General features: G+C 47.2%; 1 protein-coding gene across 5 annotated transcripts; it reads left to right on the forward strand.

Annotated features, from left to right (window-relative positions):
* Window positions 1-1417: 1417 nt before the first annotated feature.
* LOC125428767 (zinc finger protein with KRAB and SCAN domains 2-like) lies at window positions 1418-13760 on the forward strand. Of its 5 annotated transcripts, none has more exons than XM_048489390.1 (10): window positions 1418-1555; window positions 2622-3387; window positions 4125-4251; window positions 4706-4798; window positions 5851-6072; window positions 10951-11088; window positions 11274-11618; window positions 12825-12974; window positions 13095-13196; window positions 13530-13760. In XM_048489390.1, exons 2-10 carry the CDS (start codon window positions 3268-3270, stop codon window positions 13589-13591), a joined length of 1359 nt encoding a protein of 452 aa, XP_048345347.1. In that variant the 5' UTR covers window positions 1418-1555; window positions 2622-3267; the 3' UTR covers window positions 13592-13760. The 5 variants fall into 5 exon arrangements, with proteins under 5 accessions (XP_048345347.1, XP_048345349.1, XP_048345350.1 ...); XM_048489392.1 differs by having other exon boundaries at window positions 10957-11088; XM_048489393.1 differs by having other exon boundaries at window positions 5851-6030.
* Window positions 13761-17645: the final 3885 nt, after the last annotated feature.

A 17645-nucleotide genomic window follows, 5' to 3' on the forward strand; every position in this document is an offset into this window, starting at 1 on the left:
AACCCAGGGGTAGGGAACCTGCGGCTCTCCAGATGTTCAGGAACTACAATTCCCATCAGCCTCTGTCAGCATGGCCAATTGGCCATGCTGGTAGGGGCTGATGGGAATTGTAGTTCCTGAACATCTGGAGAGCCGCAGGTTCCCTACCCCTGGTCTAGACAATAGAGATCATTTCCGCTGGGGAAGGTGGCTGTTAGGCAGGGTGGAATCTATGGTATTGTAGCCCACTGAGATCCCTCCCCGATATAAAATAATTAAACCCATCACTCTGCAAACTCTACCCCCAAATCTCCAGGAATTTCCCAACCCAGAGTTGGCAACCCTCCTTTCTTGCCTTTAAGGCATCATCCTGAGGTATATACACACCACATTCTTTTTCATAAAGTTGCCCTGAGGCTATGGAGAAGCTTGTGGCTGGGCTCACTGACTTGAGCCAGGGTGAGGGTTTACTATGCATTGGCTGTGCCATTCCCTCCAAAAAGATTAGTTAATGCTTATGTGGCTTGATTTGGTTTGGGATGTGCAATGGGATCGAGTTGGGCTTCGTGGTCTGTGGATCCAGTTCTTCCCTGCCCACAAGTTCGTCTTCTAGTACAACTAGAAGGCTAATGTGGAAGCCCTGGGGAAGCAGAGTGTATCTACATCGAGTCTGGCAGGGACCCATCCTGACGACCCTTGGTAGCTGCGTTCTCCTGCATGGACCTTATAGGGCATGGAATCATGGAATCCAGACCTTTTATCATTTTGGTCGCCCTCCTCTGGACCTGTTCCAGCTTGTCAATCTCCTTCTTGAATTGTAGTGCCCAGAACTGCATTGGCTTTCTTGGCCGCCACATCACACTGCTGACTCATGTTCAGTTTGTGGTCTACTAAGACTCCCAGATCCCTTTCACATGCACTGTTATCAAGCCAGGTATCACCCATCCTATACCTGTGCATTTCATTTTTTTTTGCCTATGTGTAGTATCTTACATTTATCTCTATTGAAATTCATTTTGTTAACCTTGGCCCAGCTCTCTAAACTGTCCAGGTCACTGCCCACCACTGACCAAGGGACCAAGTCTCCAGCCCTGCAAGGTAGGACACTTGCAAGTTGAGTCCCTTTAAAAAAAAAGGTTTCTCTGGAAGCGGTAAGCAACAAAGGCTCAAGTTCTTGCTTCCAACTTAAGTCCCCAAACCCAAGAACGCCACAAAACGGAATAAATAGTATTTATTAAATGGATGGGCAAAAATCGACCAAATAAATGTAGTGAACAGCAAGAATAACCTAATAAAAAGTTAAACACCGAACTTAAGCATTTTGTAAGCGTTGGTTCTCTGAATCCAGATGTTAACGCGACAAAGCAGTCCAATCAGAGCAAAGTGCAAAATATTTTGCGCATTTGTACTCACCAGCCCCCCACTTTCAATCCTGAAATACTCTTCAAGGGTTAAAGAAAGAGGGGGTCCAGTCCTAGAAAGGCACATGGGAAAGGGGGGAGGAGAGCCATTTCCTGTCCCTCCCCCTCGCAGGAGCCCCCTTTGTGTTTGCTGGGCTGCTGCTTGGAGGAATCCGGTGAGCATGGAAAGAGCTTTGGAGGGAGAGAAGGGGGTGGGGGGGGTGGGGGGGGGGGGGGGGGGGCTGCAAGACATTGCAAGAGAATGCAAGAGAAAAGAGGGTCGATGAAAGGGGAGGTGCAAAAAAAAAGCCACCCTCCTCCCCTGGATCCCACCCTGCCTCCCCCTCTTCTGCACCAGGGAGCGCCCCTGGGCCCCTTTGCGCAGAGCCCCGAGGCGCCTGCCTGGGCTGGAGAGCAGGATCCGAACTCCGCGCCTTGGACGTGCTCAAGTGGCTGCCCGTCCCAGAGGCCCTTTTAGAAAGGAGCGGCAATAGAGCGGCGTGGGGGGGGGGGGGGAAGCGGGAGAGAAGGGGTATGAGGCTTTTTACCGTTTGCTTTGGCCCTGCTTTCCCCATGGAGTTCCCCTTGGTTTTTATCCGATCTTCTTCCCCAAATCTTCTTTTGCTGTGGTGCTGGATTTTGCAGACAAGCCCCATCACGGCCGTTTCAGATGAATGGCAGCCAGTTCTCTTTTCCCTGCCTCGGGAAGGTGCGGGAGAGATCTTTCTTGGTCTTCTACCCAGCAGTGTTGTGTCCGCATAACCGTGCATATGTATGTTTGTGTGTTAAGTGCCCATAAGGCCCTTTCACGTCATGGCAACCCTACAAATGAAGACCCTCCAAAATGCTGCCTTGCTCGGGTCTTGCAAACTGCCTCAAGCTATATTCGTGCAATGATTTTCTATTGCTGATTATGTAAGCCACCTTAAAAAGCCCCAGGTTTTGGGAGCATGTTGCGGGGAGGGTGGCCCCTGCTGGGAGTCTGGGTGGGAAACCTGCCATGGGGAAGCCCCATTGCCCCCAGATTGTAGTCGCACGACAGCATCAGTGGGGGATCCCAGAAGGCTTCTGCCTTGCAGAAAAGCCCTAAGATGTTGCCCCTGAATCCACCTCAACTCCTCCTTCCAAGTTCTGCTCCATCTCCTGTCGTTCTGGAACTGCTTTTCTGCCTCCCTGGCCATGTAAGAAGCGAAGTTTTCCCTCCAAGCTCCTATAGCTTATGAGCCACAGTTCTCTCTCCAGGGTCAACAGGGAAGAGGCGTGTATACAAATCTGAGTCTCGGACCTGCTCCACCAGTCCAGGAGGAAGAGCTGGCAGAACCCGGAGATGCTGGAGTGGATGGCATAAATTTTGGTACTTCTCACCTGCTTTTTCCGTGCCTGGATTCAAGGTGGTGTCACTAAAGACTGCGGGCGCAGGAATGCGTTTCCCCTCTATGAAAATCTCCCTGCAACAGAAAAGCATAACAGACAAAGAAGAAGGCAGGAACTGTTTCCTTGAAAGGCTAGTTTTCTCAGTGCAGGGAGACATTCATTCCTAGCTGGCATCTCCCACCTGCAGCCCTGCCTTATTCCCAGCACATGCAGGAGGCATTGTGGGGCAAGCTGGAAGATTTGGGAGGACGGAACAGTGCAGCAGTAGGCATGGTCAGGGATTCATTCCACTCCAAGAATGGGAGGAAAATTGGGAGGAAGCATTTCAAGGGGTGGTGGTGGAGGGAACTCCCCCTCCATAGAGAATGGCTGTCTGAGCAGAGAACAGCTTAGGGGCTCAACCTTCGTTTATCCTTCATTTATCAAACCTAGCTTCTTACATTCCCCCCCCCCCCCAGTCCAGTCTGGATAGAGGTTCATTCCATGGGTTGGCAGAGAAAATGTGTCTAGAAAAATGGGGTTCCCATCCTCTTTCTTCCTCTTCCTCTCCGGCAACAGCAGAAGGACACTCTGGATGCTTTCTCCACCGTCTCTGTGTGGTGAAGGGACTACAGCCGCCACACATCTAGGTCAGGTAAGGGGGTATCTCTGGGGAGATGAGTAGCAGAAGGCAGGGATGCTTCCTTTTCTGTTGGAAGGCTCAGGTTGTCAAGTCTCCCCACTGAGGATACAGGAAAGAATAGAAATGTAGAGCTGGAAGGGACCCCAAAGACCACCTTGTCCAACCCCCCATGCAGGAAATTCCCAGTTACCTCCCCTCCCCCACAATAGACGCACACTCCCCCAGCAACCCCTGCCGTATGCCCAGAAGATGGCATGACAGCTCCGGGATCCCTGGTCAATCTGGCCTGGAGGAAAATTCCTTCCTGAAACGGATGTGGTGGTTGGCATTATCCTGGGGATGCAAGAAAGGACCACGAGGACTGAGCAGCGGCTCATCTCTTCCTGCCCTGCCTCTCAGGATCTGCCTAAGGTCGCTGGATCAGCATTGCAGTCAGGTGGCCATCTGGCCTCTGCTTTAAAACCACCCAAGAAGGAGGGCCCACCACCTCCCGAGGAAGCCCAAGGAGGGACTTCCTTGGAGCAGTACTGGCCCAAGAATATCCACCAGAAAATAATTTGGTCCTCCCTTTCCCATATGGCCATAAGAAGGACCCAGTGAAGGCTGGGGGTGGGGGTGGAAATTCAGTGTCCTCAGAGGGCCCGCTCCCCTCATCTTTGTGCAGATTTCTAGCATTCGTTGACTATTATTTTGTTCCCCCCCCTCCCCCCCAGCTTCCCAGCCACATAAACGCTTTCTTCTTCGTGCAGGGTTGCGTTTCTTTTGAGGAGGTGGCTGTGCATTTCACCCAGGAGGAGTGGACCATGCTGCGCCCCACCCAAAGAGCTCTGTACAAGGAGGTCATGCTGGAGAATTATGGGAACGTGACCTCTCTGGGTGAGGATCCTTTTCTCCTGGGTCGCCTCTGTCCCTTAAGGAGAATGATGTGGTTGGGCCGTCTGCCCTGGGCCCAAAGTCTGACCTCTGCCACCCCTCGTGATCCTTCCTCTGATGTGGGAGGGGTCCTGGGCTCTCCATGCCTTGCCTGGTAGTCCTGTGTCTGAACCCCCTGAGGGCATCCAAAGGGGTCTGGTCTGCAGAAGGTGGGGCAGTTTCAACAAGGGCTTCCCTCCATCCTGGGTCTTGCTGGACTGAGATGTGTCTGTGGAGGATATTCTGATGGCTTCCCTTCAATCCCTTTTTGCTCTCTGCTGGCATTTCAGTCAGGCCCAAGTAAGGACTGAGCAGAGAACGTGGTTTATATTTATAAAGAGACAGTTTATCTGGCTTGGGGATTTATGTGAGCAAAGAATTCTTCTAACTGTATGTTCTTTTTCTTTCCTGACCAAAGGACCTCTGATTTCCAAACCTGACCTCATATCCCGGCTGGAAGAGGAGGAAGACCGTTTTCTCCTCATCTCTGATGATGATGAGGAACTGGCAGGTAGTTGCTTAGATGTCTGTCCTGGGTCTGCAGTCGCTTCCGAGGGCTGGTGCGTCTCTCCGGCCTTTTCGGTCCTCTCACGTTGAGTTTGTCCTCAGCAGATCTGGGATGAGTTGTGAAGGCGGAAAGGGGGCCTGTAGTTCTTGAACCTGGGAGAAAGAGTGACTTTCCCCCAAGTCAGATCACTTTTGCACGTTCTGGCCGAGTACTGTCCTCTGAGGGGCAGAGACTCTCTGGCAAGAGTGTTTTCCCACCCTGCTTCTCCTTAGTTCCTTTTATGTGAAGACGCCAGGCCCTGATCCTGGGACGTTGAGCCTACAAAGCGAAGCACGTGCTTTTATGGCAGAGACATGACCTGCCTTGCTGAAGCCGGTTTGAGGGGATCAGCCTTGGAATGGCTGGTGTCCTTTCTTCGGGTTCAGGGACTGTGGGTAGCATTGGGGGAGAGGGCCTCACTGTGCCATTCTTTGGTGTGTGGGGTCTCCCAAGGAGCAGTTCTTTCCCCAATGCTCTTCAACATCTATATGTGCCAGCTGGCCCAGAGTTTCAGGCTGAGTTGTCACCAGGATGCTGATGACATCCAGCTAAGCCGTCTGTCAAGAGCTTGGATACATAGATACAGGGACGTATGGTGGGAAGGCTCCGTCCTCGTCTCCTTTGCTTTTATAAGCACGGGGATGGAGGAGGATGGAGCCTCAGTTCCTTCTGCTCTTCCTAGAGGGGAGGGAAGAAGGGACTGCCGGCTGCCAGCTAGGAGCTGGGGTGGGGGGAGGCTTGGGAGGGGCAGTGTCCTCCCGTTTTCTTGGCCCCGTCTACGTCGATGATATGGGGGGGCCAAGGGCATCTGAAGGCGACAAGGCAGCAGGACTTCCTGCTGCCTTGCCATCTTCCTGGTCATGCGGGGCGGGGATTTTGTGCCCCCTACGTGACCAGATTAGTGGCCCCCGGGGACAGAGGGTACCCCCTGTCCCTAGGGCCGTACGCCACTGCCTTTTTCTATGGAGGCCCAGGTCACAAACGTTGCCAGGCTGACATTTTTCCATCTTTGCCAGATCAGGCAACAGACGCCCTACCTGTCTCGCCACGACCTCGCTACAGTGATCCATGCAATGGTCACCTCCAGATTGGATTACTGCAACTCCCTCTACGCAGGGCTGCCCTTGGGTCTGATCCAGAAATTGCAGCTGGTCCAGAATGCCCCTGCACAAGTCCTCACGGGAACACCACGGAGGGTACATATTGGACCTGTGCTCCATCAGCTGCATTGGCTCCAGGTGGAGTACCGAATCTGGTTCAAGGTTTTAGTTTTGACACTCGAAGCCCTAAGCAGTCTGGGACCAGGGTGCCTGTGGAACCACCTCTCCAGAGAGCCTTACGCTCTGCTAGTGACATCCTACTAGTGGTCCCTGGCCCGAAGAATGTCTGATTGTCCTCAACTAGCACTTTTGGGGTCCTGGCCCCAGCCTGGTGGAACCCTCTGTCAAATGAGACCAGGGCACTGCTTAGCTTCAGAGATCTGGCGAGTTCGGGCTATCCTGGGCTATCCAGTATGGGGTTATATTCCCCTAGTAAAGCCAGGTTTGCCGTTTGGGAGTGCTGCTTCACACAGCGGTCCCCTTAAGAAATCAGGAGGCTGCAGTGAGGGAGTGTTTTCACTTCTGGTTCAGTCAGACCTAGCCACAGGGATCCAGGACTCAGTAACATCCAGACTGGACTGACACAACGTGCTCTTCTTGGGGCTTTCCTTGAAGAGTGTTTGGAAGTTGCAACTTCTGCAGAATGTGGCAGCTGGGTTGCTGGTCAGGGTCAGCTAGCAGGAGCACATGTTCCCTGATCCCAATGTATTCCTGATCCCAATTCATGTTGCTGGTTTTGTCCTTTAGAGCACAACATGGCTTAAGTCTGGGGTATCTGAAGAACCATCTTCTCCCATGTGTTCCTGCCCATGAAAAGTTTGCAGAAAGCTGCCCTCTCTAACTGTCCAACCAGTTAAAGGTGCTCATTTGGGGGGTTCATGAGAGAGGGCCTTTTCTGTATCACCCCCACCAGTAAGGAACAACCTCCCCAAGGGGCTGTGCCTGCCCCCTCATTGCGGGGACCCCTGTTTCTTTGAGGGGAGAGAGGATATGGGTTATGTTTCCAAATAGTGGGGTGCCTTTCTGAGGATGGGTCATTCTGGCCCTGGTAGGGGAACCGTAGTAAGATGACCCAACAGGTCCTCTTGCCGCTGGGACTGAAGGATTTAGGTTGCTGAAGAAGACAAGGAGTTTGGATTTACACCCCGCCTTTCTCTCCTGTAAGGGGACTCAAGGCGATTTACAAACTCCTTTCCCTTCCTCTCCCCACAACAGACAAGTGAGTCAAGTCAAGTCAACCTTTATTGGCATGTCAGCATGTGACACAAACAAAAGGAATTCAGATGTTTACAATCTGTGCAAATCTTACTCCAAATTTGACATTGCATTCAAATTTTGCTGTTGTGTCAGTTTATTATCTGTATCATTATTCAGTAAGTGTAAAAAAAATTGTTGGTCTGATAAATTATTTGATCTAAGTGAATCATAAACAGGACAAGCAGCACATGCCCATACAGTTCATACTGAGTATGCAAGTTCTCTTTTGATGGGGAATTTTCAGTTCTCTCCCGTGCAGCAGGGCAAATGAGAGCACATTACACTTCACATGTGTACAGGCTCAGCATTGTTTGGGCTCCGTTAGTTGTATTAAATACTTTGCCATATAGACTGCCTTAGGATAAATTCCAATAAAAAGGGGTCTACAGAACTTACTACCTTCCCTAGTCAGACTCTGATACTCTTGGCCAATCAGTCTTCTTTTCAAGCTCTGAAAGATTTCAGTGGTTGGTAGCATTGCCAGAACCTTGAGCGACAGGCCTAGCATAAGTATTTTAGTCTCTATGGCTGGTTCCGCACACGCAAAATAATGCACTTTCAAGCTGCTTTCACAACTGTTTTTGCCATTCCGCACAGCTTCAAAGAGCCCTGAAAGCAGCTTGAAAGTGCATTATTCTGCGTGTGCGGAATCAGCCTATGTGAGCTCAGACTTTTGGAGGATGGGCAGACCACTGCTCATTTGGAAGAGCGGGGAATCAAACCCAGTTCTCCAGATAAGAGTCCACCTGTTTTTAACCACTACACTTTGCTGGCTCTCTGGCATTGATCTGAAGTTGCTAGACTTCAGCAAGGAGCTCACCTATGCTGTGATGGGGGAGTTATGTTCTGCCTCTGACAGGATGTTAGAGAGGGATGGATGGAAAACAGCCGTTGAGAGGGCAGTGAGAGAGCAGTTAGAAAGTTGAATAATGGGTTCAAGGTGAAGGAAAAAAGAGTCCACCTAAACATCAGCAAAAACTTCTTGACAGTAAGAGCTGTTCGACAGTGGAATGCACTGCCTCGGAGTGTGGTGGAGTCTCCTTCTTTGGAGGTTTTTAAACAGAGGCTGGATGTCAAGAGTGCTTTGGATGTGTGTTCCTTCATGGCAGGAGGTTAGACTTGATGGCCCTTGGGGTCTCTTCCAATTCTATGATTCTATGAGAGTTGTTTGACTGAGTGAAGCTGTGGCAAAGGGCAGTTTATTTATTTATTATTGGATTTCTATGTTGCCCCTGAAGTAGATTTTATTCCTAATGAAAAACGTTTTAAATTAAACCCATCTTAGTAGACAGAGATCTTTTGGATAAAAGCTGTTATCAACCAATCACTCTGTTATCCTATTTGGGTAAATTATATTCCTTATCCTTATTGGCTTGATTAATAGATTGGCTTGAACAGGGGGACATTTTTGGCCTGAGATAATTCAGGAGGGGCAGTTCAGCTGTAGACTGCTGATTACATTTTACCTTCTGACATAACAATATCTCTGACAGAAAAGATTTCTGACAGAAAACCACTTCTCAAATGGTTCTTTTAATTCAGGATTTATCAATTTAAAAGGGGCATTTGATAGTATTCCTAGAAGGGTCTAGTTTCGCATCCTGCATGTGAGCTCCCAAAGGCATCTGGTGGACCACTGCGAGTAGCAGAGTGCTGGACTAGGTGGACTCTGATCTGATCCAGCAGGCTCTTTCTTATGCTATCTCAAAAGCTATCTCAAAAGCTATCTTATGCTATCTCAAAAGTAGATAACTCCCTAGGAATAATAAATGAATTCTTAAAATATGACTCCCAGACTTCTGATTGAATACAAAAAGGAATGCTATCACAGACTCCAGTGCCTCTATTAACAATTGCCCAGAATAGCACATTGTTAAATTTCACAGCCTACTCTAACGTGACTTCTTTTTCTTCTTATACTTCATTAGATCTCTTTAGTATAGTATAAGTTGCAATGGATTATGCAGCAACTTTATTCTGATGATACTGTCCTGCTAACTAGGAAGAGAGTTGGTCTTCAGAGATTCTTTAAAAACCTTTACATAATATTTAGTTAGGGAAGGCCTGAGAATGAATTACTGAAAATCTAAAGTAATTGCCTACTCTAAAAAAAGAAACACTGGACACTAGTGAAAAAATACATACAAAGTCATGATCATTTCACCTCTGAAATAGTCTCTCTGTCTTTCTCACACACTGAGACATCAGCAGATAGCATAGCCCAGCACCCACTAATAATTTTCCCCACTCAGACACTGCACAGTTGTTGGGGTTGGGGATTCACATCTCTACTCACATGCTGCTGCCATTTATTCATACCCCCAAATATGTATATAGATATTAGTCTGTGGGTGAGGGGGTTTCTTTCCCTGAGACAACCATCCCATACGGTTAAACGAGGAAAAAGTTAACTTTTAATTATGGTTTGAATGTAACACTGAAGAAAGTAAGGTAGATGTTACAAAGCTGCCTTTTCATTGAGTTTGGAACTGTTTCTCCATTCCAGTATCTGGAATCTTTGCATACAAATTGACGTTTCTTTTCAGTAAGCTTTAGATCTGTGTACTGTTTTATCATGTAAGCCACCCCAAACCCCAAAGGGGAGAGGCAACATAGGGCCATCGAAGTCCAACCCCCTGCAATGCAGGAACACACATCCAAAGCCCTTCTGACAGATGGCCATCCAGCCTCTCTTTAAAAATCTCCAAAATTATGGAGGTGGGGATTATGTTCCTGGTGCTGGGCAAGTTTACAATCTGAAAGCTGTCCCTATCTTTCTTTGTGGAGTAGCCATAATGATTGCTTAGGCTAACGAAAACATTAACTATCTACTCTTATCCTTCTTGAAGAAACTGTTAAATGTTCACTACTATGTAGCTGGGTAGGTTGTTCGCTCCAAATTAGGTCAACCTTTCCTAGAGGCAATGACTTGGTTGCAAGCATTCAGAGTATTTATCAGGTTATATTTGAACAGTAAGGGCTATTTACATGCTTGAAATTGAATTATTATACGTCCATCTGGTTTAGGACAGTGCCTGAGAAATTTCTAGTTGTAGATGTTACTCTGAATATCATTCAGGAATTTCGGTTTCCATTCATCATTCATCACCCTCGGGGGTAGGGCGGTCTACCAAATCGAATATGAAAATCAATCAATCAATCATATGCCTTGGTGAAGCCTTGTATCAAATCAAATTGATCATTGAATCACTGCTTTTCAACAGACCACTTGTTCATCTCAGATTTTCAGTGTTCCTCCTCTGAAATCTCTTCCCTCTTACACTTTCTTCAAGTCTTTAAGAGCTTTTCTATCTAGATTAAATGCCCACTGTTTGGTAGTTATGAGCATACCTTACTCGGAACAAATTTGCTCTCACTATTTAACAAGATTAATACCATTGCGAGATTGCTATTCCTGGAGTGTCCTCTGTGTAATAACTTAAGGAGATGCTGTACTTCACTTCTGATTTATATTCTTACGAAATAGTTACATCTTTCCTTGCTGATAAGGATACCCCTGCAAAAAACTCTAGCAGTTGCAAAAAACTCTAGCAGTTGTCTACTATGTACAAATAATTCATAACAACCATTTACTGCGTAACATCTATTTATCATAGAGCTTTTATGGGAGGGAAGGAAAGGTTAGGTTAAGTTAGGTTCCAGGTCGGTTATACAGATAAAAATCTGTTGTATAGATTAAAATATGTTACCTCACTCCTCTGAATGGTCATCATCACATCAGATTTCTCTTTCTTTCAGCCGAAGACGTGTGGGAGTCAGCAGATGAACCCTCCGAGCGTCTTGTGATGGGGCAAGAGGCTACATATTCAGATGCAAAAGAACAACTTGAATATTGCGACACAATGAGGAAAAAGAATAGAAAGCATCCATATAAAGGTGTGTCAATAGTAGGACGTATAACGCTTTATTTAAATATTTATGGTTTTAAGTCTATTTATATGTAGGTTGCTTCTGACTGTATATTGCCATCGATGATAGCCGAGCCAGTTCGATGATAGCTGAGCCAGTTCGCCAGGGAGGGCGGGGCATAAATAAACATTGTTTTCTTCTCCAATCCCTAGCCATGGCTCCCACCCGGAAGGGCACTTTCTGGCAGCGTGAGGAAGTGGACAGAATGCTGCACTTTGTGGAGAGAAGGGGGTACGCGGGGCGGCTGATGGCGAGCACGCACCTCGAAAACAAGAGTGTGTACGTGGAGATAGCCAGAAACCTGCAGGATGGCGGATACGAGCGCACTCTTGAGCAGTGCAGGACAAAATTTAAGAAACTGAAGTCTGTTTTTATGGACGCAATGGAGTCCTGGCAGGGCATCCCACCAAAGACCAGGAGGCCTCCACACTTTGCACAACTTCTCCGCCTGTGGGAGGCTGCAGGACGCCCACGATGGGAGGACCGCAGGCCTGAAGGTAAGCTTTCCCCACCCAGTATCTATTTATAGAGCTGTACTGTTGCACTCTATATGTTGCCGGACCCTACCCAGGCCATATGCAGACGCCTTTCAGGAGTCCTCAAAATATCAACCCGAAAACATCAACACCCCAATTCATTTAGACATCTAGAAACACATTTGCCTGATCTGTCCCATGAAGTCTGTTCCTCTGCTGACAGGACAACTCACAATGTCAGGAGTGCTTTCATTGTGCATTCCTGCATGGCAGGGGGTCGAACTTGGTGGCCCCTTCCAACTCTATGGTTCTGTGTCTTCCTGGACACCCCAGTTCAAAGACGTCTGGCACATTTGTCCACCATCTATTACAGTGGTTCTCAACCTTCCTAATGCCGCGACCCTTTAATACAGTTCCTCATGTTGTGGTGACCCCCAGCCATAAAATACTTTGTGTCTCGGTTTCTAAGACCATCGGAAATATGTGTTTTCCAATTGTCTTAGGCGACCCCTGTGAAAGGGTCATTCGACCCTCAAAGGGATCGCGACCCACAGGTTGAGAACCGCTGATCTATAAATTATGAGTATAACTCAGGGCTTTATTTATTTATTGGATTTGTTAATTGCCCCTCCTATGTCTGGCTCGGGACGATGTACAACAGAATTGCACTACATAAAAAACTGTTTCGACATATAAGACCCATAATTTAAAAGATGAAAACAGTACCCAAAATAATAAGATAAAACGGCATAATCTGTAAAACAGCATTTGATGAAGCCAACTACACTGGAATTCATAAAAACCAAGCAGGAAAAGTGAGACCCATCTATGGACTAAGACGACATATAGCCCCAGGGGAGACTGGTGGTCAATGATCAGCCTCAACGATATGCCTAGCAGAACAGTTCTGTCTTGCAGGCCCTGTGGAACTTCATGAAGTCCTTCAGGGCCCTGATCTCCTCAGGGGGGCTGTTCCACCAGGAGGGGGCCAAGGCCAAAAAGGCCCTGGCCTGCGTTGACGCTAAATGGACCTCCCATGGGCTAGGGGTAATTAGGAGCACAGTTATCAAGTGACCAGCCACCCCAGGGCAACATGAACCACCCTCCCACATTGCTGCTGGACCATTGTCATACACTTTGGTCACAGCAACACACTCCAGTTTTGTTGTTTGTTTGATCTGCAGTCATGGCAACGCTTGAATCGTGACTGTTTTCTGAACGTTGCAGCCACCGTTGTGAGGTTGGAAGCGATGTCCCGGGAAGATCAAGGGCATGAACCAGAGGCGGAGGAGGAGGAGGCCGAAGGCCATGAGGATATAGTGGAAGTGCAGCTGGAGGAAGTGCAGCTGGAGGGCAGCGGCAATTCTTATTCAGCTGGTAGGCCACAGTCACCGTTGACTTATTTTTCTTGGTAAAAAAGTCAGGATGCTGAGCACTGTTGGAACTCTCTCAATTTCCCAACCTCTGCTTAAAGATTACTTCCTCTTCATGCTGCAGGGCCTTCTGGACAGCAGCCCCCACCAACTGTCACCCAGATCGAGAGGCTGGAGGCCATGCAGCGAGCCATCGAGTTGCTGGAGGCACGGTGCCTCTCAACAAGTGAGTATCTAGAACAGGGGTCTGCAACCGGCGTCTCCGGAGCCGCATGCGGCTCTTTCAGCCTTATACTGTGGCTCCACGTGGCCTGGAGGTCGGAGGGTAGCATGGGCGTGTCTCTCCAGGAAAGGTGAGTGGAGGGGCCAAACTGGAGGCGGCTCCATGCGGAGCTGCCTCTCCGGCTTGGTAGATCTTCAGGGCCGTGGAAAATTGGTCCAAATGGTTCTTTGGGTGGTAAAGGTTGCTGACCCCTGATCTAGAACAACAGGAGAAAGTTTGACGTTAGCAGGTGTACAACAAAGTAACCGCTGCTTTTTTCTCTCTCAACACACGCAGTGAGCACCATGATGCGGCGCCTCCAAAGAGTGGAGCGTGAACTGCAGCAGAGGAGAAGATAGGCCTCAAAACAGGGTGTGGAGCAGGCATCTTACATATCTGTATATAGGTTTTTTTGTCCATATAGTTTTTGTTCTTTGTCTTGGGTGGATGTAGGGTGGGGGAGTTAGGGGTACTGTTATGTTGTTATGCTGTTTGTTTGTAAATAAAAAAGTTAAACAACCACCTGCCCTGCAAATACTTGTTGTTCTCATGGTTCAAATGTCCTCCTCTGAAAGAAGCCCCCCTGTGGTCTGTGACTAGCCTTCAGGCTGAGAAGAAGACGTTTCGATTTATACTCCGCCTTTCTCTTCTGTAAGAAATCTCAAAACAGCAGACAAACTCCTCCCCTTCCTCTCCCCACAACAGAACACCTTGTGAGGTAGGTGGGGCTGAGAAAGTTTAGAGAGAACTGTGACTAGCCCAAGGTCACCCAGCAACTTCATGTGGAGGAGTGGGGAATCAAACCCAGTTCTCCAGAGTAGAGTCCACTGCTCTTAACTGCTACAGCATGCTGGTTCTCGGTGTACTTAGCCCACTTATTGATCTTCTATGTGGCAGTGGCTGACCTAGTCCAATTCACTGGGGGAAGATTGCAGGCCTCACAAACCTCTTCTGTAGCGTGTTGTTTTTCAGGGCTGATCCAGGATCCTCTGAAGATGCCAGCCACAGATGCAGGCGAAACGTCAGGAGAGAATGCTGCTAGAACACGGCCATACAGCCCGGAAACCACACAGCACCCCAGTGATTCCGGCCATGAAAGCCTTCGACAATACAATCTCCCAGTTCACAAATAGCATAAGCGGATACTTAAAATACTTCCGTCCAGACTCTGCTTCCTCTAACTGAACATTCTCTCATAGTAGATTTCACACTCAGCTGAGACTTCTGATGTTCATGGGCAGGATCCCAAACCTGTTCTCCTTTTGCCTCACAGAGAACTGCCTCTTTCAGGTTTTTGGTCAGCTGTTGAGCATTGAGCAGCTTATTGGAGCTGTCCAGCTCTTGTGAAGGTCCTTTTTTTAAAAAAAACAACAACACTTCACTCTCTGGCTTTTTGTTTCTGGCTGCACCCTAAGGCTAATTACTGCCGGTGTTCCCCGGCCTCGCCCTGTGAAAAGTTGTGCTAGATGTGCTGTGACTTTCCTCGTGGAAAGCGAGAAACATGCCTAGGGCAAAAGGAAGCACACTAGGACAAGAAATCTTGCTGCAACGCGCCTCCTCTTTCAGCAAACCGCAAACAGAAAGCACATTTACTTTCCTAATGTGCACCAGAGCATCAATGGGTAATTGACCTCAATCTGATTGACCTGTTATTTGACCTAGAACCCGCTGATTTGTCTTTTGGCAGCCCACAATATCATTAAAACTCTCTTTCAACAACATATTCCAAAGGAATCTACTCTCTTCCTGTCAGCTTTCTCACCCATAAACAGTATTGGAGAATATTATGGCAAGTGACACATCCTTCTAGAACCAGAAAAGATTCTCAATCTTTTTGAGTTCCTTTATAGCTGCCTTTCTCAGTCTCAATTGCCTTCTGATTTCTTGGTTACAGTCTTCTTTTTGATTGAACCAAGAATAGAAACTTTTGAGCAATTTCAATGTTTTCATCATCAAATTTAAAATTGTAAACTTTTCCCACACTCCTGGTATTTAAATACTTTTCCCACTGTGTGAATCCTTTGATGGGAAGTTAGTATTTTCTTTGTCTTTCTGTCATCGGTGTTCTACTGAATATTAACCATTTCTCCACTTGCAGGGCGCTTATTCCTGTTCTGTCCTTCGCATATTTTTTAGTGGTAGAGAGTCATCCTTTTGAAAAAGACCAGAAGTATTTCTCCCTTTATATGGATGCTTTCCCCCCTTTCCCACCTGCATCACAATGTTCAGATTTGTTTTTCGCATCTGAATATGTGTCCTCTTTCTCCATCATGAGACACTGAGAAGATTCAACTGCTGATTCCCACTCGTCTCCTGCTGAAAGAAAGAGGAACCTGAAGTGATGATGAGTAAGGTAACTGGGTGGTTTTTATCTGTATAATGAGCCTGGAACCTAACACAACCCCTACATAGCCTAATGTTTTCTTTCCCCCAATAAGAGCTCTATGATACATAGATCTTGTGCTGTGGATAGTTGTTTTTAATAATTTATTACCCCATCAGACAAAAAAGTAACTTTTTTGCAACTGCTGCAATTTTTTGTGGCGGGATCTTTACCGGCAAGTTAAGCTGTAACTATCTCAGAGGAATATAAATCAGAGCAGACTAACGAACATGATGAATGTATTGTCGAAGGCTTTCATGGCTGGAATTACTGGGGTGCCGTGTTCTAGCAGCATTCTCTCCTGACGTTTCGCCTGTATCTGTGGCTGGCATTCAGATCCTCTGAAGATGCCAGCCACAGATGCAGGTGAAACGTCAGGAGAGAATCCTGCTAGAACACGGCCATACAGCCCGGAAACCACACAGCACCCCAAGCATGATGAATTATAGCATCTCCTGGATAAATAAGTGCTTGGGAGAGAACAATTCTTGGAACTCTGAATCTGGTTTTGACCTCCCTGAGTGGATCCTTGAAAGTGCAATTCTCTAAAATCCCTGCTGGTTTTGTCAGTACAATCATGTATTTTGCTCTTGGCTTTTTCTTGGCTGGGTGACCAGCAGTGGATTGGGGTAGAACGAAGAATATATGTTGCACAGTGGAAGTATCTACTCTTCTGCTCATTAGACTGAAGGGTAATATGTAAGGGTACGAATAATATCTTATCTCCTAGAGTTAATACACACAGGACACTCCGGGAGATGTGTGCTATGATATCAATCTTGCCTAAACAGCAAGGCCAAATTTGTTCTGAATAAGGTATGCTGGCCAATACAAAAGCTCTCAAAGACTTGAAGAGACTACAAATGAGTGTTAGGAAGGAAGTGAGTTCACAGCAGGAATACTGAAAATCTGAGATGAAGAAATGCACTGCAAATGCAGTGCTTGGATGATCAATAAATTTTATACAAGTCTTCACCAAAGCGAATGATGTGTGGAAACCTAATTCCTGAATGATATTTAGAGTAACATCTACAGCTAGAAGTTAAACCATCACTGTTTTAAACCTGATGAACCTATAAGAATTCTGTTTTAAGTGTGCCAAATAGCATTTACTTCCCAAATATAACCTGATAAAATGGTCTGAATACGTAACAAGGAAGCTTTTGCCTCTAGGAATGGTTGACCTAATTCAGAGCAAAGTCTCACCAGCTATGTAGTAGGGACCATTTAACAATTTCTGCAAGAAAGATAAGAGTAGATAATAGTTAACATTTTCATTAGCTTAAGAAGAAGAAGAGGAGGAGGAGGAGGAGTTTGGATTTGTATCCCCCCTTTCTCTCCTGTAGGAGACTTCCAATCTTCTTGCCCGTCCCCCCTCACAACAAACACCCTGTGAGGTAGGTGGGGCTGAGAGAGCTCCGAGAAGCTGTGACTAGCCCAAGGTCAACCAGCTGGCATGTGTGGGAGTGCACAGGGTAATCTGAATTCCCCAGATAAGCCTCCACAGCTCAGGCGGCAGAGCGGGGAATCAAACCCGGTTCCTCCAGATTAGAATGCACCTGCTCTTAACCTCTACGCCACTGCTGCTCAGTAAGGAGAAACTGATAATGCAAACTCCCATATTTATAAGTTTTCAAAAATCCTCTTCCCACAGCATCATTATCTCATCTTCTTGCTAGATAAGGGCACACGTTCTTGGCTAGCTAATTGTCTCAAACACCATGTAAAGTTTATTTTTTTAATTTTTTTAAAAAATAACAAAACAAAATATAAAACTAAGCATAAAAATGATTAGCCTGTGCACTCCCACACAGGCCAGCTGGGTGACCTTGGGCTAGTCACAGCTTTTCGGAGCTCTCTCAGACCCACCCACCTCACAGGGTGTTTGTTGTGAGGGGGGGGAAGGGCAAGGAGATTGTAAGCCCGTATGAGTCTCCTTCAGGAGAAAGGGGGGATATAAATCCAAACTCCTCTTCTTCCTTAGAAAAGGCTGTTTGCTTGTGACCTGCTTACCTTTGGATAAGATACAC

Source organism: Sphaerodactylus townsendi, linkage group LG03 (genome assembly GCF_021028975.2).
Source record: "Sphaerodactylus townsendi isolate TG3544 linkage group LG03, MPM_Stown_v2.3, whole genome shotgun sequence".
NCBI classification, from domain to species: domain Eukaryota; kingdom Metazoa; phylum Chordata; class Lepidosauria; order Squamata; family Sphaerodactylidae; genus Sphaerodactylus; species Sphaerodactylus townsendi.

What these genes read in the sequence shown, in the direction of transcription:
- LOC125428767 (XM_048489390.1), top strand. Translation starts at nt 3,268, where the DNA reads ATGGGGTTCCCATCCTCTTTCTTCCTCTTCCTCTCCGGCAACAGCAGA. An exon ending in ATCAGCTGCATTGGCTCCAG is followed by an intron (nt 6,073 to 10,950) that starts GTGGAGTACCGA and finishes TCTTTCTTTCAG; the next exon opens with CCGAAGACGTGTGGGAGTCA. An exon ending in GGCACGGTGCCTCTCAACAA is followed by an intron (nt 13,197 to 13,529) that starts GTGAGTATCTAG and finishes CAACACACGCAG; the next exon opens with TGAGCACCATGATGCGGCGC.